Below are 25757 nucleotides of genomic sequence, written 5' to 3'. Positions count from 1 at the left end.
ACAAACAGAATTTGCATCATATGAATATTTAAGAATAAAACACCCCGAGAAAGCTGCCTGGTTATTTGCAACAATATGCTAGACCATACTATAACTCTTACTTAAATAATAGTTTAAAAAATTATTATGGCATTTCTATTCTGACAGCTACACAAAATACATGTGAATCTTCTCCAACACTCTAAAAACACAGACAGTCTTTCTTTTTGCTGGTTCTGCATGTACCATTTGACAACCAGTACACAGGGCAAAATGAAGAGTACATTTGTCATATAGCAATAAATTTTAATGCAAGCCCCCCATTCATTTACCTATTTCTTAGGATGGAATCTGACTTCATGAAGTCCTCTAGAACACCTTTCAGTTTTTCCTCTGACTTCTCCAGTTCTTTTATTCTGAGATTCAAATTCTCTTCTTCAGCACTCTTTACTTTTTCATCGGGTGTGCCTGCATCTTCTAATTCCTGGAAAACCCAGGAATTACCAATTTTGACACTGAAATTCAGGATAGCAAATCCTTCATTACTGGGCATTCTAATACAGTAACAAAATTCTTTTTCTCTTCCAGATGAAGGATCCATGATGAAAAAGAGCCCAAATTAGGTTCTCAATGTACTACAGTCTAAGCATGCAGTAACAGAGTCTAAGCTTCTGATGATCAAATGAACAGTCCTTCTGGATTCTGAACACATTTATTATTTATGAGAAAGTCTCATTTCATTAGCTCCATTAGCATGTGTGAAGGGAGTTGCCATTCACAACACGAGAACCCCATAAAAGATTCAGTTAGACTAATTAATAAAGGAATTAATCATCAAAGTTTTGAAAAGATAATAATTTTCTACTAAATGGGAGTTCATAAAACTGATGTGTTTACTTTGGATAAATATACTGCATTATTATTGTTTCAAGACAGAAAACTAAAAAAGGGTATTTCCTATTCAAAAGGCATTCTATAACTATTTCAGAGAAAACATTCTGTTTATTTAATTGGTGTTTTGGAATTCTGCATGCAGTATTTTATTTGTATCTACTTCATTTCTGACAAGTCATGAAACCATAGCTGAAAGAAATGTTCAAATTTGGGCTTGACAAGGCAAGCTAAGGTTGGTTCTCTTCTTCTGCCTCTTTTAGTCATTGATCTAAAAATTATTCAGAAACTCACTTCAGTCAGTTTAGCCTTATAAGTGTGTCCTGGTTTCTGCTGGGACAGAGATAATTTTCTCCTTAGAAGCTGGCACAGTGCTGTGTTTTGGATTTAGGATGAGAATAATGTTGATCACACTCTGATGTTTTGGCTGCTGCTCAGCAGTGCTCACCCTGCGTCAAGGACTTTCCAGGGTCTCATGTCTGCCAGTGAGGAGCTGCACAAGGAGCTGGGAGAGAGCACAGCTGGGACAGCTGATCCAAACTGTCCAAAGGGATATTCCACACCACAGAGCTTCATGCTCACTATACAAACTGAAGGGAATTACACAGGAAGGGATCGATTGCTGTCCAGGAACAGGCTGGCCATTGGTCAGCAGGTGGTGGGAAACTGTAATGCAAAGCACCCTCGTTTGAGTCCTGTTAAATTCTCTCTCTCTTTATAATTACAATTATTATAGTAATATTTTTATCATATTATTATAGTAATGTTTTTTCTCAATTATTAGACTGTTTCTCAACCCAAGAGATTTGCCTGTTCTTTCTGGTTCTCCTCCCCACCTGGAGGAAGGGTGTGGAGGGGAGCAAGAGAGTGGCTGCATGGTACTGGCTGGCTGTCAGCTGGGTTAAACCTCAACCAGCTGGCACCTGTGAAATGCCTCTGAAATGATTTTGCTACATCTGTGTTGATATGGAATTGGATCTGTCACTGGAATTCAACCAGAGTTTGGATTTATTACCAAGGAAATAATGCAATTACTATTTTTTTTTCTGGACAAATGCTGAATCTACAGTGCAAAGAAGAAGATAAAAGTAACTTTTTTGATACTGATGAGTAGAAAATGGCAAAAAATCAGTGCAAAAGAATAAAAAAAACAGTTCTCTTACAGCCTCATGGTTTGACGTTTTGTTACAGGCTACTCACAGGTTCAGTCAATTGTATAAAGTAACTTTGGTCAATTGTATGAACTCACTTGCCTTGTGTTAGCCGCACAAGGACCTGGAGCTGAAACGATTCAGGCACTCCTCAGTCCCTTAAGAAGCCATGATATTTAAAACTTCAAATATGGGTAGACATCAAAGAATAAATCCATGTGGACAACAAAGTTCACACCTCTTTGTGATATCAAGCCCAGTCTCTTCTCAGAGACCACGCATCCCTGAGACATGTTAACATTATGGTTCTCCCCTGGATGGGATCAATTCCCAAATGGAACAGTATCTTCAATTTAGAGTTCCTTGAGACATCAGTATTTTGTTTACTTGTTATTTGTAAATGGAATGGACACCCTGTTCTGTGAAAATGGATCTCCCTGAATGGCAAAAAGGCACATATAACAACAGTGAACATTTTTACTTTTCTCATTAATAATTTACAGTGGAAGCCAAATTAATATCATTTGCAAGTGTAGCATGAACGTAGGAAAGCTGTTACAAGTGACACAAGCAATGAGAAACTTACAGTTTCCTTCTTCACTTATACAGCTGGGACAGAAGATTTGAAAGTTGTGTCACAAAAAGGGAAAATCAAGCCCGAATTCTGTGATTCAGTCCATCTTGTATGGACTGAATCACAGAATAACAGAATCACTGCAGTTGGAAAAGGCCTCTAACAGCACCAAGACCAACCACTAACCCAGCAGTGCCAAGTCCAGCATTAAACCATGTCCCCAATGCCACATCCACACCTTTGAACATTTCCAGGGATGGTGATTCTACCAGCTCTCTGGACAGCCTACTCCAAAGCCTGAACACCCTTTTAACACTCTGTACCCATTCCCAGCTCTACAGTAAATACCAATATACAACAGCTAGTAAGACTATAATGATCTGTTTTCCAAAAGTACAAATCCTGCTAGCTCAGTGCAGAAAAAAACCATCATAAATGCATTGGAAAATGTCAGCCCAATCAGCCAGTTTTCTTGAGAAAACTGTCACATGTAAATTACAATGTAATGACAAAGCACATAACAAAATAAGGAAATAAAACTGCTCATACCTTCTCTGCCTTGTAAGAAGAACTTCTCCAGTCTGCGCTTATCGTGGCAGCCACATGCTCTGACCATCCCCTGCTTGTGCTTGTAGTTCCATATTCAAAACAGTGATGAGCAAATCTGTGTCTATGAGAAGTGTTTCTTTGCCAAGTGAATCCTTATTCCTTCACTGGCACCAGGTTTGATTATCTCAAGCTCTGTTTACCTTCTGTTGTGGTCCTTTGCTTTTGAGTCATGCCAGGACTCTCTCTTGCAGTGAAGGCCTTACTTTCCCACATTCTGTCATCACATTGCTAAAAGCCTTAATTAAAACATGAAAAATTTCTATTTGAAAACACATTCTATAAATGCTTGTTCCTTTTGAACAATATATTGTGAGCAACACATTCTTTTGGGGATTGAGATTCCAGACTTCTGCATGATCCTTGTTTCCAAGGTAAATTGTGCTTTCTACCAGGGTTATTCTGACCCTGACATCAGCCACAACTTGCTGCATGTGACTGAATTAATCCTGTGGAGTGCCTCAGCTCCTTTGGTAGGTAAATGCTCTTGTCCAGTGATTCTTTGTGTAGAGTACTTCTCTTCAGAGCCTGATAATTATCTGAGAAAACAGGCTGCTTCTGTGGCTGATTCCAGCACCTTCAACAGCTTCCTCTGTCCTTCCTTAGTTGCTCATTGCTTTATGGTATTTTTGTCAATCATAATTTCCACTTCATATGATGTGTCATTGTAAGCAGCTACCTCATGTTGGAGTTCAGTGTGTCCATGGGAGTAGACTTGTTTCACAAATATGATTTTCAAGAAAATGTGAGGGAGGAGAAAGTTATCTTCTAATATTGTGCTCTTAATCTTTGCATCTTGCCTCAACATTTCAGAAATAATTAAAATTATCTATTTCTTCATATTGTGTTTACAGTTCTGAAGCATTGATTTGCTTTTCCCTCTTTGAAAGAGTACTATTTTTTCATTTTCTAACCATTCTCTTAAAAAGGTCTTTGCAACTTCCATTTTTTCCAGTGTGTGCTTCACCCCAAATTTTTCTTGCAGTTCAGGTGGTACCTCTGCTGCTTGAGGTTGTACCATTTTTGCACATGACGTTTTGACTTTTTTTTTATTTCACCTGAGAGGATTTCCATGATTTCCAAATATTCATGTTCAACTATTTCTCTGCTTATCACATTTTTCTACATGCCCATTTCTCCAAGTCCTTCTTTCTTCTTGAAGAGATAACTGAGCACAGCACATCATGCATTCTCTTTGCCTGATTTCTCAGGCCACCATGGAATCTGTCACCTTCCCAGTGCTGTCTTTACAAGCCATTGCCTTACTCGTCAAGAAACATTCAAAGAATCATATTTCCCACACAGCTCTCACCCACTTTAAAGTTTTCCTACCTCAATCTACCATCTTGCCTTTCTCCAAAACCCTTCCTTTCTGCACCTGTGGATTTCCAGCTTAGGAATTTAATATGAATTTGACCACTGCGGGGTTGAAAAATCTTTGTTTCCAACTTCGAACAGTTGCTTCCTTTCAGCTATTTACTATAGACAACTTAATGTCAAACACTTAGCTTTTTTAATATAGATATTAAAAAAGGGATCCTGTGTTTCTTGGGTGAAATGCAAACCACATTTGTTGAAAGCATGCAGTATGGAGACAAAGATCTCAGTACTGTAAGAAAACCATTTGGTAGATAACAGTTCACATAGCAGCCAGTAATTGCACTTGTATTTTTTCTGCTGTTTGGTTGGTGGGAGAGTGTAAGTTCTGTTTGTAATTTTTTTCAGTGTTTATGATGTGCTGGTCCTTATTTGATTGTGAAATCATTCCAGCTTGAAGCCATATCTTTAAAAAAATCTCTAATTTTAAGTTCAAATATTTTGCAGCTTCAAGTTTTATGCAAACTGCTTTATGAAAAAAAATGCACCAATTTAAAGCTGCTTAATAAATATTTTCTGTATTTTTGCATGTGGACTCAGCTTTTCACTCCATAGCTTCTTTTAATAGCCTGTAAACAAAACAAAACCAAAACAGAAAACAAAAACAACAAAGAAAAAAAAAAGTCTGCTGAGCTTTAGATAAAAAGCATTACTTTAGAAATACATGCTGGTATCAAACCCTAAATTCACAGAAGCACAATACCTTTCTGAATGTTTTATATTACCTTCAGAATAACTAGAACCAAAATTACTATCAGTAAATCACCTGGTTTGCCTTGAAATAATTGACACTGTTGAAAAGTCCAACTATAATTAAGTCTCTTAAAATTGGCTTTTCTGTGTTAGATTAACCGGAGACATCTCTGGCAAGATGAATTAAACAACACTGCCCTTCACACCAGCACCACAATGTGATGGGCACACCTAGAAATGTCAAAAGCTGAGTAGTTATGTGGCTACACAGTTATTACCCCTGTGTAATCTCCTCAAAATGCTTGTCACCAAGCTTGAATTTAATTACTTAAGTACTTACTGTTATTAGGAAGAGTAGCACATTGTATCAGCACAATGCATTTTCTGAAGACTGTTATCATTCTCAATTTATTTTATTTTTTTTCCTCATTTAATCCAAGGAGAACCTAGAATACCATCAGGTAATATCTGCATGGAAACCTATAATTCCCTTGAATGCCTACTATGTCAAAATATTTTAAATGGAATTTTAAAAATGCTGGTGATTTCACTGTTTATTGAATGTTTATAAAGTATCTCTAGACTTGGCCAGTGGATCTTTCAACATATTTAAAAGCATTTACATTCATCCAGCTGTTAGCACCTCTGACTGGGACTGGTATAAAAAACCTGGAGGGAATTCCAAAGGCAATAGTTTGGCGACTCTTTTTCCATTAGCCTTTCAAAGTTATCTTAACCAAAATAGCATCTCTCTTATCTCATCCAAAAATTCACTTCAAAATGTGGAAAGGTGAACAGTTTACTACAAGGCTTCATCTTACTTCAAACACCTTTTTATAAGCATGTGCTCAATTTTTTACAAAATATAACAAAATTTCAGAAGCAATCCTGGAAGTATTGAAAAATTTTGTTCAATTTCAACTACTTTTCAACTTCTAACAATCAAAAGAAAGCTCCTGCACTTTTAAGAAAACAATGATACCTGAGAATTACATTCTACCCATCTGCATCTGTTACCATTTTATTGAAAAAATTATCGAAAAATAAAAACTGTATGCAGCAATGCTTGTAATGAAAGCCCAGAGCAAGCTCCAGGACAGAAAGATGATAACTGAACATAGTGGACCTGAATAAACTCTAGAAAGAGCCCATAATAATACAGGTCTGATTTCTCAAAAGTATTTGAGATTTGGGCAGTGGAAAATATTGTTTCATGCTAACAATATTGTTTCATGCTCAGAATAAGGGCTTAGGGTAACAATTGTCATCATTCTTTTTCATCACACAGTACTGAGAGCAGTTTCAAAGACGTTGATTAAACTCCCACTATAAGGAGATTCCTTGAAAATAATTCACAACAGATTACAAAGAAGAAAAAACTTAGAAATTTTGTAAAGGTAAAAGCATTGTGTATTATCAGGTTAAAAACAAAGAAAAACAAAAACCCAACAACAGTAACAATGCAAATAGTGTATAATATTCAGTAGCTTTAAAGCACAGTTTAATCCTCAGTTAGGCTGCTGAGTTACCATCCTTCCTGAAAGGCAGTGTGGAACTTGCACTGCTCCAGGGCAGAGGACTGGCACTGATTTTCTAAATTGCATTTCCCTCTTGTTCTCTGTGAAAGGTGAGTACTGGTGCTATGGCTCCTGCCACAGCTGAAGAAATTCACTGCCCTTTCCACTGAGCTGAAAGGACCAGGACACCGTGAAAGGACAGTGAGAGTGATGGCAATGCCTCAAGGGAGAGGCACAGAGGATTTTTATCCTCACCCTTTCCATGCTGTGTCACTCACATTGCAACCCTCAAATCGCCTCATAAAAGGGAAAAATTTGTTGTTATTTCCTAAGTTATTTAATGGCCTCAAGGATGTGGAGGAAGTGAAAGCAACTCCTTATTTTGCATGGGTTGTTATGCTCACAGGGCTTCTTAGAAAGCAAAACTTGAGCCAAGTGATTCTTTGCTCCTCTCCACCCAGCATGACTGAAGGCAGGAACCTACAGCAAGAACTGAACTTTGAGACAAAATGTGCCTGCTCTGCAAGAATGGAAAGCACTCACTGCAGTTATAGCAGTCAGTACCTTTGAATACAAAATCATTTCTCATTGAAAACCCAATCACTTCCTGCAGAAAGCCAGGAAGGAAAGTATCCAAGTTGGACTTTATAGATGACTCTTCCTCTCCGTGCAGGTAAAACCAGTATGCCCTTCTTCACGGTTTCAGAGGCTTACAAACAATCCCCAAAACATGGCAAAATCTGAGTCAAAATCATGTCAAAAATTGAGTACAAAGAAATATAAAGAATACCAACCACACGTCTCGGCTCAGTTGTGTCATCAAGGCCACAGAATGAATGCTAGTGAAAAAAACAAAAAAAGGAACAAAAACTATAACATAAGATCAAAAGAAAATGAGGGAAAAAGAGAAGAAAGAAGATATAAGATATGTCATATGAAATCCAGTGACATTACAGCAGTTAGTCTTACATCATTAATTGACTTGATCTGAAAGAAAGACACCGTATACCAATCTTACTCTAAAAAGCAGTAAAAAAATCAGTATTTGAGGGCAGTTTTACAATGGCAAAATCTGTGGATTTTTAAACTTCATCTATATTTGGCTTGGTTTTGTGATTCACTTAAAGAAGTACTTATAATTACACACACTAAAGCTGTTCTGAATCAAGGCTTACCAAGCCAAGGGCACAAGCTACATGCAACTGAAATAGCAGAGAATCAGTTATAAGAAGAGCACAGGGTGTTTAAACAGCATTTTTTCCTAATATATCAACCCACAGATTAAAACTGAGATTTTATATCATTCTTCTGTACAGCCTCTAGAAACAGGACAGTTTGCTGAAGAACCTATAGGGCAGAAATATTGTAATACTTATGTTCTGATTTGACAGAATTTTACACAAAACTTAAAAATTGAATCCACTCCTAAAGGAAAATGAACAGTCATAGTCATGACAGAATAACTCTAAGTGGTGCATTGCCCTTAGCTACCACCACCTATAAATGCTGCTGTTCTTTCAAAAGCATAAGACTTCACAAGAAATCATCAGTAGCATGTAGGTGTCAGTCTGCACCCTTTAACACCCTTTAAAAGAACCCTTTAGAAGAACAATGAGGTAAAATGATATAATTCATTGCTTCCCTGACAACACAATCTTCCTTTGGGCCATCAGAATGGGATTTAATTCCAGGGAAAAAATAATTCAAATGTAATAGGAATAGAAGGAAGCCCTCCACCCATTCAGAAGCTGAAGGTCAATAGAAAGAGATGAAGCTTTTTTGAGGTCTCTTGCTAATGTAACATTAAAGCAAAGAGGATGTTAATCATTTTAACTCATTACCAGCTTTCTGCTAAGCTTGTGATTAAGCTCTTTCTTTTCCAGTGCTTTTCCACATCCATCCGGCCGATGAACCAGCAGAGATAATGCTATTTTCCATTTCCAAAATTATCAGTCTGGCTAATCCTACACCTGCTCTGTAAACTGTAATGACAATGCCTTAAAGGCTTACATTTTGGCAGGAGCAACATCTACAGATGTTTATTTTTTAGAATAGGTGGATAAACAATAATATTTGAAATAATTACTATGTAGAAGTATTGTCTATCCCTCAACATTTTTCTGCTTTGAGGAGTTAAGTGCAGCACCTTAGACATCACTGGCTGCTGGGCAGGAACAGCTTCAGGTAGAGACATGGTCTGGGGCAGAAGAGGGCAAAGGCAGCAGAAGAGCCCTTTTAAGGGTGAGTAGTGCCTGTGTTTCTCTGCCAGTGCCAACATGGAGCACTGCCCTCCCAGCGGATGCAGCCAAACCAGCCCCAGCCACGTCACTGTAGGGATGACATAAAGCAGTAATTGGCAACAGCAGCAGGCAGCCCAGCTTCTGCAGGCTCCTCTCCTGCTCTTCCACAAACCCAGACAGGTATCATGGTCTGAAAGTGCAGGACAAGGTACAGCAGAGGGGAGCAGAAGGGGCTGAGGAAGATGCTGAGGAATTGGAATAGCTGCTGGAAGTGCAACTGGGAGGACTGCCACATCCTGAAAGCAGATGAAGGGATGCTGAGATCAGAGAAGGGTGAGGAAGAAATTTTTCCACACCCAGTGAGCTGCTCCCTGAATCCTCCCTCTGTTCTGCCAACCCCACTGACCCCTTTCAACTCCCTCCAGAGTCCTGAAAAAGCCTTCCTTTTGCCCTTTTACCCATTGCCATCCCAGGAGAAAAAAAACAATGACTGAGAACTCCACTAAGGTCTCCATTCAGCCCAGCAGTACGTTTATGTAGGATTACATGCCCATAAATGCTGAAGAAAATTAACCTGGGACATGACTCTTGTTGGCATCTAGGCACTGGTTCAGCAGAAGTTAAATAACTAAAACACTCTGCTGGGGCTAGAGAAAGAGCCATTGCCAGTCCATGCTTTGCAGAGCTGCCTAAACTCCACAGACCTGGGAAAAACCTGAGCCCACAGCCCACGAACCTTGTGCCATCCCTAGTTTGGGAATCACAGTGACACAACTTAATCTGTTATCTGAAGCCTTGATCAGAGCTTCTTCTTAAAAAAAAAACAAACAGATCCATTATATTAACTTTTTTTTTCTACATTAAAACAAGAAATACTCCCTAATTGTAGTGTTTCACAGGCACTTCCCTAATTTTGTTTTATTTTTCAGTACTTGAAAGTTTTGCAAAGCAATGCTATCCAAAGAATAAGGCTGAGCTAACCAATTTTTCCAGAGACAAATCTTTGTTCTTTTTTGATCTAAACCACCTAGAAGGAGCAAATCCTCCTTCTACTAGTCTAGAGTCTCCCCAGACTCCTTGATTCCTTCCTGTAATTGACATAAATCCTGGATAGGAAATAATTTTGAGCAGATTAGGGACAGAGCTGCATTTCATTCCGCAATGACTCAAATTCAAATTTTATCTTGTCTTAAAATAGATTTTGTGATATTAGGTTAAGTACTATTAACATCAGTGCAACAGAGAAAAACAATTTTCTATGGAAAAAACCAAATCCATTGGTACTGCCCAGACATAAATTTACCTTTTCCTCAATTTCTTTGAGTTGCCTCTTTTGAAGTTCTATTTTATCTTCTAGATCTCGAATTCTCTGGAACAGAAAAAGCAAAACAGACATTATTATACCTAATTTGAGAAGTATATGAATCAAAAAGATAAGAAATGGGTTAAAAATGAAGAGAACGAATGCCCATTATTAATGTAACATTTCCTTTACAGCTATATCAGGCATTTCCATGGCAGAATTTTCCACATTTCCATGAAACCATGGCAATCCCAACAAGCTGCATGTTCAGAACATCATGTTTATACCAGGAAGTCTACTCATCACCTCTCATTAATCATAATTTTAACATATAGACACAGACAATTCCATTTTGCATCAAAATTATTTTTCGGTGCAACTGCCAGTTTTTCTGCTTGCCTAGACAGTCAGCAGATTACACTATCACATTTCCTTTTAACCCTTAATTTTCTTTTCCTATGAAACTTAACCATGCTTCTAGCATAGTCAGGCTATTCCAGAGAAAAGAGAACACACAGATTTTCGATTTATCACAAAGACACCATCCAGAGACTCAGCTCTGTCCTCTTACCAGTCACCTCCCACCAGAGCCAGATGGAATGTTTCCTTCGCTGTAGCTCCCCATATTTTTAAGGATTTTTCTTGTTCAGTTTCACAAAGATTCTTCAAAACCATGACTGCTGCTGGGTCCACATATCTTATTCTTTTCTGTATCACATATCTCCTTTTTTACTTTCTGTAAGTCACACTTCTTTTTTATTATTTTTATTTTTCATTTGATGTTGAGCGTATTATACAATTCAGATGCATTTCATTATATTTTCAGTATATTGCACTTGTTACAGATTAAGTAGGTTATAAGTAATTTTTTCTATAGGTAAAATCTGAAATCTTCTACTAACAGTCACTGGTGATGAAGAAACAGCTTCATACAATGAGATTTTTTGGGCGGATTAACTACCCAATCTCAGCCTGGCCTGCAACAGCTAGGGGTGTTAACAGTTCCTGAACTTGGAAAGACAAATTATCACCTCCTCTAAGGTGGATGGCATAGGTGAGTACAATTAATGCAGCTGCTGCTGCCTCCCTCCCAATTTTATGATCTCAAATTGATGTGAACAACACTACCTCCTTCAAAACAACATCCAGTCATCACTTACAAACCTGTGTGTATCAGCTGCTGCTGGAAGTTGTTTACCTGCATTCAGCTCTAAGACCTCAGACAGGGTAAGTGCTCCACACTCATTATAGCCCAGTGACCAAACTGCTTTGGAGAAACATGAAGTTTGGCCTGAAAATCACAAATCTAACCTGGAACTATTCCAAAAATGAGGTACACACAACCCTGCAGTTCACTTTTCCTAGGGCATGCTCCTCCACACAAATACTGAAGACAAGCCACGGGCAAAAAAGCTTTGTTATCATTGCTCCTGTTTCGAAATGGAAGATTTTGCTTAAAGACTGTTTTGAATATTATACATGCAGTGTAAGTTAGTCAAAATCTACACTATATCATCCTGCAGTGCTCAAAGACTTCCCCAGATAATGCACAAACCATAAACCAGATTACCTCCATGTGACATAATGAATGTACCTTTGGCGACAATCACAAATGCCCCAAGCACAGCTGTATTAATTTCACTTTTCCTCTATTCCATTTAAATTGATTTATAGCTCATCTACACCCTGTTCAAGGCAAGCCTATCTCCCAAGTGATCATCCTCATGTACCGCATGTAGCAGGCATGTTACAACCACTCTGGAAAACCATGGGATGAGAAGCAGGCAGCTGGAATCACCCCAAGATCTCTAAGCCATCAGGTTAGACTCCTGTTTCTCTCTGACTCATTACAGTTATGCTGATTCCTGCTTCTAACCACATCCCAGACCTGACTGACAGACTTCAGTTCTCTGGGGGTTCTGCTCTGATGATCTGAGGTAAAATTTGACCATAGTGAGATAAGTGGAGAGAAGCAAATTTTTAAAACATCATTTTCATCTTCAAGATTAATCATGTAAAGATCTTTTTCAATAGCTCCTGAGACTTTGCCTTTAGGAAAAAAAAAATATATAAAAAGGCCACTGAACATCTGGTGGCTTTCTCACCTCAGGGTTTAGAGCAAGTGTTCCCCTCTAAAAGTACAAGTTAATTAGGATAAGATGGCATTTTTAGGATTTGGGAATTCTGTTAATCAAGTAAAAATCGAGATGTTATTACTCCCTCATGAATTTTTCATCTTTTCAAGATTATAGCTATGCAGCTAGTTTTTCCAACTATTCAGAACAGTTCTAATAAAAGGGCTGAGGCTTCCATTTTCCAATTCCCTCCCATAATAACTGTTAAATTTTGGGAGATGAAAGATAGAGAATAGTTTTAACGTGCAGAGACATACACTTTCTTAAAAATCACCTTAATTACAAAGACAACCTACCAGCTCAGAGGGAATACACAAAGGACTGAATTTCTTAGCAGTGAAAACCTACAAAAAACCCTCAAAACAACTAGATTGGTAACAGTAAGGCAGACTGTGCTGGTTTTTTCTGGGGTAGAGTAACTTTCTTCACAGTGGCAGTGTGGAGCTGTGTTTTGGATTTGTGCTGAACACAGGGTTGATAATATAGAGATGTTTTTGTTCTTGCTGAGCAGAGCTTACACAGAGCAGCCAAGGTCTCCTCTGCTTTTCACCCCTCACTCTGGCTGGGAAGTTGGAGGTGAACGGGAGGCTGGGAGGAGACACAGCCAGGACAGGTGACCCAAACTGACAAATGGGATATTCCAAATGATGTGACATCATGCTCAGTATGTAAAGTGGGAGGAAGAAGGTGGAAAGAGGGGAACATTTGGAATGGTGGCATTTGTTGCCAGGTTCTATTACATGAGATGGTCGCTGCTCTTCTGGAGATGGCTGAACAGTGGTGAATTAATGTCTTCTTTTGTTTGGCTTCTCTTCACAGCTTTTGCTTTCCCTATCAAACTGTCTTTATCTTAACCCATGAGTTTTCTAGTTTACTCTTCCAATTCTTTCCTGATCCTGCTGGGGAGGGAGGGAGTGGGTGGCTGTGTGGAGCTTGGCTGCCAGAGGGGGTGAAGCCACAGGAGCTCTGTTTGGTACCCAGTGTGGGGCTGAAGGGTTTGGGATAACAGCAGGTTCAACTGGGATGTACTAGATTGAACTTGCAGCTCTTGGTGCTGTTCAGCCAGGGATCAGCAAGCTCCTGTTCCTGCCATGGGGCTTGGTTACCTGATTGTGTATTAGAATCTACTGCTCAGTAGTGGCCACTTTGTGCTTTCCCTGCCTGCTGTAATGCTGTACTGCTTATCACCTCAGTGAATGGTGCCTGGGAACGTTCTGATAGCAGCCATGGTGCAGGGCCTGGGCTGGCAGGTGGCCAGGGCACTGCTGCTGCCCTGCACAGGGTGGGTACAGCCAGCAGGGCAGACACTGATGAGTATAAAGGTGTGCTCAGAGCTGCTCTGGACTTAGTGCTGAAGGCAGATGATTGTTTAAACAGCTTGTATTCCTCTCATATGAGTGCAAATCACAGTGACAGAATACTTTTGCTGCCAATTGCGGTAAAATTTTGTAACTAACTTCTTTGCTGCAGAAATTAAAGGGTCCAAATTTAGACAGGTCAAAATTTGTTTTAAAACACAACTTTGGGCTGGAATTGTTCATCAGGTATCAAAGCTTGTGGTTGTTTGCTCCTAGCTGTTTACTTGCTTTCACCTGGAGGATTATCCAGGAGGAAGAAGTGGGTGTAGCTGTCCCCATGAATATCCTCTGATTGCTCAGGGACAGACCTGGCAGATAACCAGCATAGTTCAGCTATTTATATATCCTGAAAAATATGATGTAATCATTTATTTCCATTTAATTATAGAGAAAGCCTTCATATTTAACACATGAAAAGAATAATTTTCTCTTATTGTACCTATCTGCATTTACTGCATTATCTTGATCACAAAGACAACAATTTACAAAATACAACCTTAAACAATACATGTAAGATAAATAATCATAGCTGTAACAAAAAAGTATCTCCTAGAAGTAGCAAGACATGTTCATCAGTCAAAGGCTATATTTAATTACTGAGAAGGAAATTACATAAAAGTTAGAGATACCAATTAAGACCAAGGACTGTTTGAGATTCAGTATAAGCCTTTCCATCTTTACCTACTGTTCCTTTCATTTGCAAGAAGCTGTGGACTCACTCTCAGATTTCAACACTTGATTAGATGCTTTCAGTATTTTCTGATTTGTTTATGTTTGCAAAAGTGTGACTGACAACAAATCATGCAGAACTATTTCATTGTTATCATGAAACTCTACATAATTTTATGTTTCAGGATATAAATTGATGATCATTAAGTTGAGCTTTTCCTGCTGTGTGGTACAGAGTGGTAACAATTGTGCTATAAAAGATGCATTCAGTTCTACCCATGACACAGCTTGCAGGAACCTTGCAAATCCAGTATATTTTCCACAGCACAAAAAAAAAAGTGTGAGGAAGCAACAAAAATCTACTCTATTTTGCTCTCAGAACTTTGATAAGTCTCAGATGAAAAGAAAGCCACAGGCTGTTCTTCTCTTTGTTTCCTTTTTTAAAAAGAGAGGGATAGGAAATATTGATAGGCTACCTGAGTCTAGCAGAGAGTTTGTTTTTCCTTTGGAGTCCCTAGCTTGGTCAGAATGAGGACTAGGGACAATGCAGAGCAGTGCTCTGCTGGGTTCTAGCAATTCCTGTGTCCCTGCAGTGTACAGCTGCCCCTCAGTCGCAGGAGTGCACCTTTTTGGGACTGACAGGATTCACGAGGATAACCCTGTGTAGTCAAATCATGGGGCCATACAATGGAGTTACTGTAGGCAAACAAAGAGCCATAGTCAGGCAAAAACAGCGCAATGGCAGTGCAACCATGGAAGAGAGGAGAGTAAACATAAGGGATGGACTCATAATGGTGTCCACCTTGCCTGCATTCAAAACAAACATCACAAAATAATGAATACTTGTTTTCCATTGGTTTTATTACAATAGCAAATAAAATCTCATCACAAAAGTTCTGGATAATAATGGTGCCTTTGCAAATACTCCCTGCATGGAGCTTCCCTGAGTTTCAAAAAGGGTTGGAGCAGCCCCCATTTCAGCATGGCAGGCACCTGCTTGATAAATAAATCATTCTTTCACTAGCAGTGAGTTTGCTGCCTCTTCTGAGTAAGGGCTCGCAGGCAGCCATGGTGCAGCCAGGGCTGAGCATTCCCTGTGCAGAGCTATCAGCAGATGGCTCTGCTGGCCAGGCTATGCTCAGCAGCAGCTGCAGCTCTGCCAGGAGTGGGCTCAGCTCACAGATCCACTCCACTGCCAGACAGCCACAGAAAAAATGATGCTCAAGATGCCTTGCTTATTACTAAATTGTGATTTGAACAGACTTTTAAGTTCCATTATAAAACTTTTCTTCATAGTAGTTACACATGCAGCACATATACAAAGGCAGGAGGCACAGATGGAACGGCCTAAAAATGTAACAATTAGGTAAGGGAGAGCACATCCAGAAGGGTCAGGCAGCTAAAGTACACATTTCCTTTGGAAGTCTGCAATGCCAAGACAGGCAAAGACTGCCCCTAATGTAGGCACTACATATGACATTGTTACTAACAGAGTCACAAAAGGGACCTTTACCATCAGTCAACCACAGTTATATAAATTACATGTTCACTGACTGTAGGCCTCTCCAGTTTAATTCCCAGAGAGAGCCTAAACACAAAGGCCTGTCCAACTGCCCCAAGAGCAAGAAATTTGGCTTTTTTTTTTTCAGCAGAAGATTCCTAATCTGTAAAAGATTCCTCATAAATGCTCATAACTCTCCATTTCCTTTCACCTCATGATGGAAATTTCATTCTTCTGGGAAACAGGATCCACTTCTTGAAGTCCAGTGACTCACTTGGTAAACTTGGATGACAAGTGCCTTCCAGTACTGTCAGGGAAATTAAGATCTCAAGTAGCAGAGGACTGAGCCACCAAGATGGGACCTCCCAGCAGGTCTGACCTTCCTACAGAGTGGGAGCATCTAAGTTTGGTAGAAGCATTGCTTTATAGGCAGTATGGTACCAGAGCTGGCCTTGGTGGGACCAATTCAGGTATCCCTGCACCTACAGCTCAGTCCTTCTGATAGCTGGAAAATTTCCAGCACCTTTATTGCACCCTTTTACAAGGGAGTAATGACAATAATCAATCTGCATCCAAACTCAGCAGGAGGCCAGACAACCCCGGATGCAGATTGATTATTGTCATTACTCCCTGGTACAAGGATGCAACAAAAAGGATAAAACAGTATTTAAAACTGAATTGAAGACAAAGAGTGCAATGAAATCATATTAGTACACTTCCAGTAAAGAACCAGTCAGGTACTGATTTCAAAAGGCAAATTTCTGTTATTTGTACCATGCTCTGGTTCCTGCAGCTATACTGCAACCTGAAGGTTGCAAGCCACATCTCTGGGATGTCTGAGGAATCAAAGTTTAGGCAAAATGCAAGCAGCATGATGGTGGATGTGTGCCTGGAAATATTAGTCTACTTTCACTGATAGAGACATTTCAGTAACACAGGCGTAGAAGGCTCAGCTTGTGGTTTAGCCAAAATGACAATATTGCTCCATTTAAAAAGAAGGTTAATGGCATTCCCACACAGAACACATGAAGTATGAGTGCCCAGCATGTGTTTTAATAGCAATCCATCTACATTAAGTACCATTCCCATTAATACTGCTCCCCTTGTAAAGGAGTGCTGAAATAAATGAAAATCCTTAGTCTGAGTTCAGTGAGCCCTAGACTGCAGTCTCAGAGCTATCATTCGTATGGAGGCAACATTTCAGCCCAGTAATGATTCCTCATAAATTTAGATATGGGAGGAACCTCAGCAATACAAAGAAAGAAAATTGATCTGAGATGTACAGAAGTGCCCCCCTGCACTTAAATGCCAGGTCCAGATTCCCTCCCCTAAGCAGCCAAAATGTATGCACTTCCTCATTTGATTAAAATTGTCTTTCAAGCCTCCACAAGTTCTGATGAGAAATGGACTGTGTCACTCTACAATTACATGGTCCCTTCCACCCCTTCCATAGATTCCTTTTTTTTTTCTTTTCTGCATTTTCTCTCTATTGGGCAGTGATGTAGGCTACATGAAGTGGACTTCTTCATCCAAGCCTTCTGTCCTCTCCAATTTACCACAGGGTTAGTCAGACATTCACAGTCCTGAACCAACACCTTGGATGGCTTCAAATCCTCAAGAAGTTTTGTGAAATGGGGAAAAATCTAGCAGCAAAAGAACTTTTGTGACAAATTTTGTCTTTCAGACAATGATCACCACATCATCATTCATTTAGGTGTCAAAATGTAGAACTGATGTTCTTGTTCCCTAAATAAGTAAGTAAAGAGCCCACCCATATGAATGTACTGTTTGTACAGACAGCAACACCAAGAAGATCAATTAATCTAGCTGCAAAATATGCTCCTTGCCATGCTACTGCACTTGTGAAAATACAGGAGTGTACTAATCAGGGGGGTTAGAAATCACCTTAACAGTTCCTGTGACACACTCTTATTGGATTTACATTCACCAGCAAATCCAAGAAAACAATTTGATAATTTTAGCACAAAGCAGACAAAGAAGGATTTGCTAAGCTGCTTAGAGCCTGGCCCTGAAATGTTGGAAAGGTTCAGGTTAATGTCCTTTCACAGGACAGGCACCATGGGCAGGCTACATCTGACATGAACCATGTTTTGAATCTCTGAAGCCATCTTATGATCAAGAAGGTATCTCATTCTACAGCAAAATTTAGCATGGGAAATGTTTTATCAATCTGACAGAGGGAAGAATCAATATTGTTTCATTACATGATTATTTTAAGAAGATTCTCCTCACTGTTAAGACGCAGGTACGTAAGATCTTCAGCAGTGTGAGTGGCATAACTATGTTACATGTACAAATTTAAACAAAGATGAATATAAACTGACTTGCCTTTAGCTATTATTCAAATCACTAAAGTGATGGATAAACACATTCTTTTCTTGAGCCTTTTTGAAATCCAATGCATTTTAACAGCTGCTTAAAAGCGTGTAGTGTTTTAACAATATAATTTGCATAGGCAATTGTCACATGCATTACTCAGGCTGTTGGATCTGCTGCTGGAAGGGGTGTGTATTCAGAAATCCAAATGTTCCCTTTAATCCCATATTCCTAGAATGTGATTTTGCATAATGATCATAAGGAAGCAAAAATGCCAATTGCAACAGCATTAGTTTAAGCTGGTTTTTTTGACATATTATTTTACTTCATGAATGAAAACAATATAAATTTCAACCAGTTGCATGTGATAGATCATTTTGGACGGACCGTACATCTCTGATTCTCAATCATTATTTTCTTTGCACAGCAGGTAAAAATTTCATTTTTTTCTCTGTTCTGCAGTCTAATTATAGTCAAATTAATAGTTACTGATGTAGGAGAATTGCTCTTTTTAATCTTTATTATGCATCTGTAGTTTCTTTATTTGCCTCTCTGAGGAGAATGAACCTTTTAGCAGCTGCACTGATGCATTTCTCAGCATATTTATTCAGTCACATTTGCAGTCATGAACCAGTGAATTTTATAAATGCATTCAGCCCCAAATAACTATCTGTTATAATCTGATACAAATTATTATATGTATGTAGCATTTATTAGTAAACTTGATTAATCTTCTTTAACACTGAGACTCTTTTTATTTATGCAACAACATTCATTGATATCTAGCAGAAGAATATCAACAGTCCTATTGCTTGTCATTAGGGAAAAACAATAATTTAAGGTATATTAGAGTTATATTTACACAGAATGGCTATGCTAAGCCTATAGAAGACAAAACACATTCCACATGTTAAAACTGACTCTGCGACAGCTTAGACACATTATCAGGCAGGGAAAAAAAACAAACCCAGAAGCATAATGTAATATTTATCATTAAATTTAGATTATCTTACATTCAAATATTTAAATAAAAATTTCCTATGTAAGTAATTATAATGATGTATGTATGCATTGGGCATATGAAAATACATTTATCCTTAACTTCTGTAACAAACTTCACATACTTTCTCTTTTAGCCTTGCCTTTCCTCAGCTCCCACTGGCTTTTCCTAAGAATCAGGGTATTTAGGATTTCAGATGAGAGGATTTCAGCATTCAAATTTCAGATAAGAGTTTTCTTGATACTAATATTATTGCAAGGCATACAGCTGCTCTTACTTTGAGTAGAACCTCAATCACACCTTGTTTAGGACAAAGACAGCAGACCTTTCAGATGTATTTTTTTTAGGTACAGCAGTCCTGCTATCACCACTTATTCAGCCAAGTAGCATCACTAAAGCAACAAGCAAAGCAGACACAGCTGAAGACTATATAAAGAAAACGTACACAGGGAAACACTGTAAGATAAACATAAAGAAATTACTAAAATTAACTCTCATCTGCCATGCATGTCAGCTGTGGGAAATTACAGAAGTTTATTGTGATATTGTCATTATAGCAGCAATAATGTGCTGAAAGACTCCATGCTCACTCCTGCATGACAAATCAATACCACAGGTCAACCATGATTAGCCTAGTCATGATGTGCTTGATGAATATTGATGACAGTTATACAGCTGTGGTATATCAGATGCTTTTAAGAGCAATTCATGAATATATAAAAATCACATTATCAACAGTAATCTGTTATATTTTAAACAACAAACTACAGACCATTGCTACTAAGAAAAAAAAAAAAAGAAAAATCAGTGGTTACCCTATGTATACCTCTTTGTATGTAACAGCTAGCACCTTAATCTTTGAGATTCAAAATAAAAACATTAAACCATTAAGTCTAGGTAGATTTGGAGGAAAAATTATCTGAGCCTCCCCAATTGTTATTATAGCAAGGTTCATAGTAATACTTCCACCTGATTTCTAAACTGAGTGACACGGCCGTGAGTTTTTGGCCAAGCCAGCCTCTCTGGCACAAGGCAACACAGCAGAGGAGGGGCTGTCTTGAACTTGTCCTCTCTTTCACAAAGCATTGTGCCAGAGAGGACAGATTTAAGATAGCACCTCCCTCTGCCTATCAATGAGGTACACTGAGCATAGCATCCTCCCTCCCTCTCTCCCTCTGCAAATGTGTTCCCATCAAACATTAAACCTTAATAAATCTCCTTGGGTGAAAATTGAGCACCAACCACCCCCTTCTCCAAACAAATGTCTATTATAAGTGGCTGAGCCAATATGGTCATATAGATATGGTGACATCCAACACTAAGGATTTGTAAACAAACTCAGCTCTCCCAGCATGGAAAAGCTGTCCATACACAAGAGAGCAGGAAGAACTCATGGGGCAATGGCATTTGCCATAGCTTTGTTTGGCCTTTCAGCCAGAAGAGCTGTGCCCTCAGAAAAAACTGCTGGTCAGAAAAAGAACTAAGGAACTCAGTGAAGAAAACTAGTTGTTGTTTCTCAATTTCAAGTGATATTTTGACATTTCAGGATGAAAAATAACATCAGTGCTTCTGACTTTTCCTTGGTGTCCATGAGAAGCAGTGCCTGAGGCATCACCAGCAGTGAATCCTTCTCTATGGAATGGCACTTGGAGGTCAGTACCTGCTCTGTCCTAAAGCTTTGCCTTCTTCTAGTAAAACATGCAAATAAAGTGGTCATTTCTGCTCTTCCTACTGTTGAATAATCCAATCTGGTCATGGGAGTAAATGCCCTAGTTTAATGAAAACATAGTTAAAATTCTTACAGCTATATCCCACCTATTTAAAGCTGGAGTTAGATGAGTTCAGCAGTTCATAGATGTTTTATATTCAGGTCTAGAACTAAAGTAATGATTTCTTTTACTCTGTAAAACTGACCTTCATCCAAGAATATTCTAACTCAAGTGAAAAGAAAACACACTCAGCTTGGTACAGTACTGCAATACAACTCAGGGGGGAAAAAAATCACACTTTTTGATGACACAATGAACTAACCTATCTTTTATCTTTCTTTTTTTCTAACAATTTTATACAAAGATAAGACTGCTATAGGAAATTATTTGACTACATTAATAAAATCTTTCTTTCATATACCTTCCAACTGACAGCAGCCTTTTTTGGAACTGTGTGTCAATCTGCTATCCTTCAAGGATTTTCTATCTTCTCTTTGGATTTACAATAACTTCAGATGAAATCAGAATAAATTACATTTCTATTATAAATTTTCTTCATGTTTGAATACTGCCAACAGTGCAAGTTGAATAAATCTATCCTAATTTAAAACCTGCTTCTGTTGACTTTCCCCAGTTTCATACTCTGGAAGCAGCTACAGTAAAACCAACAAGAATATATTTTGATTTTAATTTGTTTGACTTATATAAAGCATAATTTGACATTTAAATAGTTGCTAGTTTTAGAAGAAAAGATGATAACAATATATTTTTTGGGCTGCTGTTGTTTTTTTTTTGTTTGGGGTTGTTTGTTTTATGGTTTGTTGTGGTTTTTTTTTTGACTTTGCTTAATTAGGAAGCTGATATCACTACTTCAGAAACATGTTGTATTGCTCTGTTTAAAATATCTTTTCTCTGAGATGGATTTTATAGCTACACAACACATTTTTCTCTCCCTCTAGAAATGATTCAAAGTATATGCATATAAAATTACTCTTCTTAACAGAACTTGCTAGTAATGACCTTCATATTTTCAAAAAAAGCACTAAAGTCATTCCACTGCACTGACTATAGCACAAATGTTACTTTTAAATGAAGTCTTGCTAAAAATAAACCAGACATTGATTTCCAAAAGGTTGTAATAGCAGTGTAGCACAATGAGACTTTTTTGATGGCAACATCCACACATGCCCTATTGCTGGAAGCAAATATCACAAGCTGCTCATGACAGATTTTTAATTAACATCTTTTACCTCCTCCAAATAGAGAGGATGGTGTAAATCAGAGCACCCTCTCTGACTTAAAGGGAGTACTGCCAACATATTTCAGCTGAGGATCTGTCCCCCAGACCTGCATGTTGCACTCTGGGTTTAATAAAAGTGTTGTGTGCCTTAGCAAGCAGATCTAATCACACAGTCTGTCTAATTTGGCTCCACAGAGACCTGCTCTCCTTAATGCACAATGGGTATACATGAATGGTTCCATTTATCTACTAATGAACAGTAATAATGTGGGGCTATACACACCCCAGAAGAACAGACCTACCAATGTAACACAGAGCCTAACTTCCTAAGATAGGAAGTTAGTTAGTTAGTTTTATTTCACTGGAACAAAGTCAATACCCAGTGGCCAAGCACTTGAGCTTTACATCTGGACAAAGAACACACAAAGCAGCTCAGGCTCACACCTGGGCAGCCATTTACCCAGTTCCTTATGCCCATCCCTATCCCTCTCAGTCATTCCCCAGTAAGGACATTTACCAGCTCTGTAAAACCAGCACCTCACGCGCTAAATCCTCAAAGTCCCTGCATGAAGCAATTAATCTATAATGAAACCTTGCATATCAACCAGTAGCTTTCATCACATGCCCTCCCATTTCTGCACCCCGCCTGTATGGTCAAGGAGCATTTACATGCAGAAGGAGGGAACTTCTTCATGACCAGACCTTGAATCCCCACTCTGTGACACAGAAACTCTGACTCAGAGAAGACTGTTGCCAGCCTGCCAGATAAGCAGAGTTGTTCTTTTGAAGCCCTTGTATCAGGCAGACCAGAAGGTAATGAAAGCAAAGTAACAGGCCTTCTGAAGTGATTGAAATTCCAAAGTTTCACACAATTTGGAGTCTTTAGTATATGGTTTCTGTTTCAGGGAAAGTTTGAGAGTGTTTGCAATGAGGAGACTCTGTATTAAGCCTTGCAGGCCCATCATGTTGTCCTATCATTCCCTGTAACTTCCATTTCAGCAGAGGAAGAAGTGTTGCACGTACTGTAGAGGCACTGCAGACTGTAAAATCTGGCCAGGTCTAGACAATTGTTTTGCCAGAACAAAGTGCAGTGGGTGCTTGCTGATGTCACAGCATCAGCAAAACTTCTGGATGTCAATACATGAGGACAGAAGGGTAGTTATCAGAGATGTACTTTACTTAGTGCAGCTTCATCCATTCATTAGGATTCTCTCAGCACAAGTGGGGTTTCATTTGTGTAACATTCAGCTTCTGTCATTTGCTAGTGAGATGAAAGTAATCCTGTGAGAATTAGCCCTCCAATATCCCAGGCAAATTAACTAGCATCTTTGTCTTTGTTTTTCCTGTTTAATAGGGAATGTGGGGGGGGGGGGGGAGGGCATGTGTGTGTGTGTGTTAAAAATAGATGACTAAAATACTTAGATGCTTATTAAGCAGTGGAATTCAGTTTAACATGTCCTGCAGGGCTGTAACATTAGCATGTCTAATGAGATGGGCACAGCACGAAACTCTAATGACATCCTATAAAATGGATCTGGAGACAGGTACATAAACATCCATGGCTAATGAAGCTATGTTTATGCTGGTTTTTTTTTTTTTCCTATGCACTCATAATATTTAATCTTATATTGTGAAGCAGTCTGTGAATACATGAACTGGACTAACAGAAGATGTGCTCCAGATGTGCCTATAAAGTGCTCTAATTGATAGCAAGCAGGCCATAGAACAAATTGCAACAGAATCTAAATTAAACCCCAGATATGCATAAAATATGGATTTTGAGTCCTCTGGGACAGCTGTTTCACTTTACAAGCCTACTCCTATTTTTTCCTTTCTATTTGCCGCTATTACAGGAGCCCAGGTCCCCCCAAAAACACACTCTAACAAGGGACACAAAATGTGTCAAACCACGTTCCTGGTGAAAGCAAAGGACCATCAGACTAGATATGCTATATCTAGTCTGATGTTAAAATCTGAAATTTTCAATTATTTAGGTGTAGAGGCATTACTCAACACACAGTGTCATTCATACCCATTAAATATCATCGACAAACAATCCTTACCCAACTGAAAAGCAGTGTTATTGTTTTGAATAAAACACCAACAGCCTGGCTAGGAAATTTGACTGCCTAAGAGACTTACAATTAACAAAAAACAAAACAAAAAACTCCAAAAAACTTACAAAAAACTCCATTCTCACTAATTTTCAGCTACACTAATAACATTAAACTAATAACTTCTGGCTCCATCCTCATTTACCAAATTTAATACATTTACTCTACTGTCTCTTTCTGACACTTTTGGTGGCAGCTGGTACCTACCTTCTCCAGCTTTCTGTGCACCATTGCTGATGACTAAAAAATAGGTGACAGCCCATTAAACAAGTTCATCTCCTGCTCTCAGTGTTACACATTCCAAACCAACACAAAAGAGTTAAGGAGCAGAGACAGGAAACTCCTTGGAACTCAAGAGGTTAGGTCTAGCACTGCCACCATAAGCACTTCCCACCACTGCAGGATGACAGGAGATGATCACAACAGTGCTGGGTCACATTACATCAGTTTCATCTATACTCATCTGCGAAGCCAACCTGACTAGAGAGAGGCTTGGACTAAACTAAAACCAGTTCTTGCCCCAGCACCTGAATCAGCACCTGAAAGAGCAACATTGTTCTGGACACATCTGTGTAGCACATTTTGGCATTTACAATATGTGATTTCAGACTTGCACAGAAAGTAGCCAAGCAGTCCTCAAGATCTAGGACATCTGCCTACAACTTCCCGAGTCTACTATAAAGGAGAACCAAAATCCTTGGAAACTATTATTTCTGCTGTAGTAATTAATTAACACCCTGAGACATGCAGCTCTCTTCTTTCACTGAATATTTGCACAAAAACACCAGCAATGCTACCATTACAAAATAATTACCACACTTCTATAGGCCAGGACCTTGCTAAATTCAAGCTCTCAATAATTGTGCTTAAGGAAGCAGTTTGGACAGACAAGGCATTTCTGACTGAATTTAAAGGAGTGAAAGCTTGTAAATGGCCTTTTGAAAGACTTCCTGAGACTTCCTTTTTTATTTTATTTAAAAGAGTTCATAAATAGCTAAAATAAATAAAAAAAGGGGGGGGGGGATAAAGAACTTGGATTCTGCCTTTACTCCTTTCATGGTGTTACACTCTAACAACCTTCCCTTCTGACTTTTTCTGCTTTAGGCCTTAAACTTGCAACAAGCTCCCAGTGGAGTCCTGTGGAAGACTGTGCGGTCGCTCACACATGAAAGGTTGTGCAACAGCACCTTGTGGTGAGACAGTGACTTGTTCTGTGTGTGCACCATGCCCAGCACAACCAGGTCCTGACACCACACGGCTCCCTGGCACGGGAGCTGTACAGAGACCAGACTGAACAGAACTCCACGAGGTGAGGGTGAAGCGATGCTGTCGTACGGGCAGTGGCGGCAACCACAGAGGTAAC

At 38.9% G+C, this 25757-nt stretch overlaps 1 protein-coding gene and 1 long non-coding RNA gene across 6 annotated transcripts in view; one reads left to right on the top strand and one right to left on the bottom strand.

The window, feature by feature from the left end:
• Positions 1 to 330: 330 nt before the first annotated feature.
• The window catches only part of JAKMIP1 (janus kinase and microtubule interacting protein 1), a 92836-nt gene continuing 67409 nt past the window's right edge, over positions 331 to 25757 (bottom strand). For 2 of the 5 annotated variants that reach the window (XM_038135873.1, XM_038135875.1), the window contains 4 exons: positions 10332 to 10397; positions 7583 to 7658; positions 3145 to 5147; positions 342 to 494 (listed from right to left, as the gene is read on the bottom strand). In XM_038135873.1, coding sequence (XP_037991801.1) covers positions 7608 to 7658; positions 10332 to 10397 — 117 coding nt within the window. In that variant the 3' untranslated portion in view covers positions 342 to 494; positions 3145 to 5147; positions 7583 to 7607. Of the gene's footprint in view, positions 495 to 3144; positions 5148 to 7582; positions 7659 to 10331; positions 10398 to 25757 lie in introns of all 5 variants that reach the window. The other 3 variants (XM_038135870.1, XM_038135874.1, XM_038135872.1) reach the window with 2 other exon arrangements.
• Positions 12180 to 25634, top strand: LOC119700577. The gene is made up of 3 exons (XR_005256812.1): positions 12180 to 18260; positions 20878 to 20983; positions 25499 to 25634. It is a non-coding gene; the product is annotated as an uncharacterized LOC119700577 (long non-coding RNA).

The sequence above is a fragment of the Motacilla alba genome, chromosome 4 (genome assembly GCF_015832195.1).
Source record: "Motacilla alba alba isolate MOTALB_02 chromosome 4, Motacilla_alba_V1.0_pri, whole genome shotgun sequence".
Taxonomy (NCBI): Eukaryota; Metazoa; Chordata; class Aves; order Passeriformes; family Motacillidae; genus Motacilla; species Motacilla alba.
The sequence above is the reverse complement of the archived record's forward strand: the minus strand, read 5'-3'. Positions and strand labels throughout refer to the sequence as shown.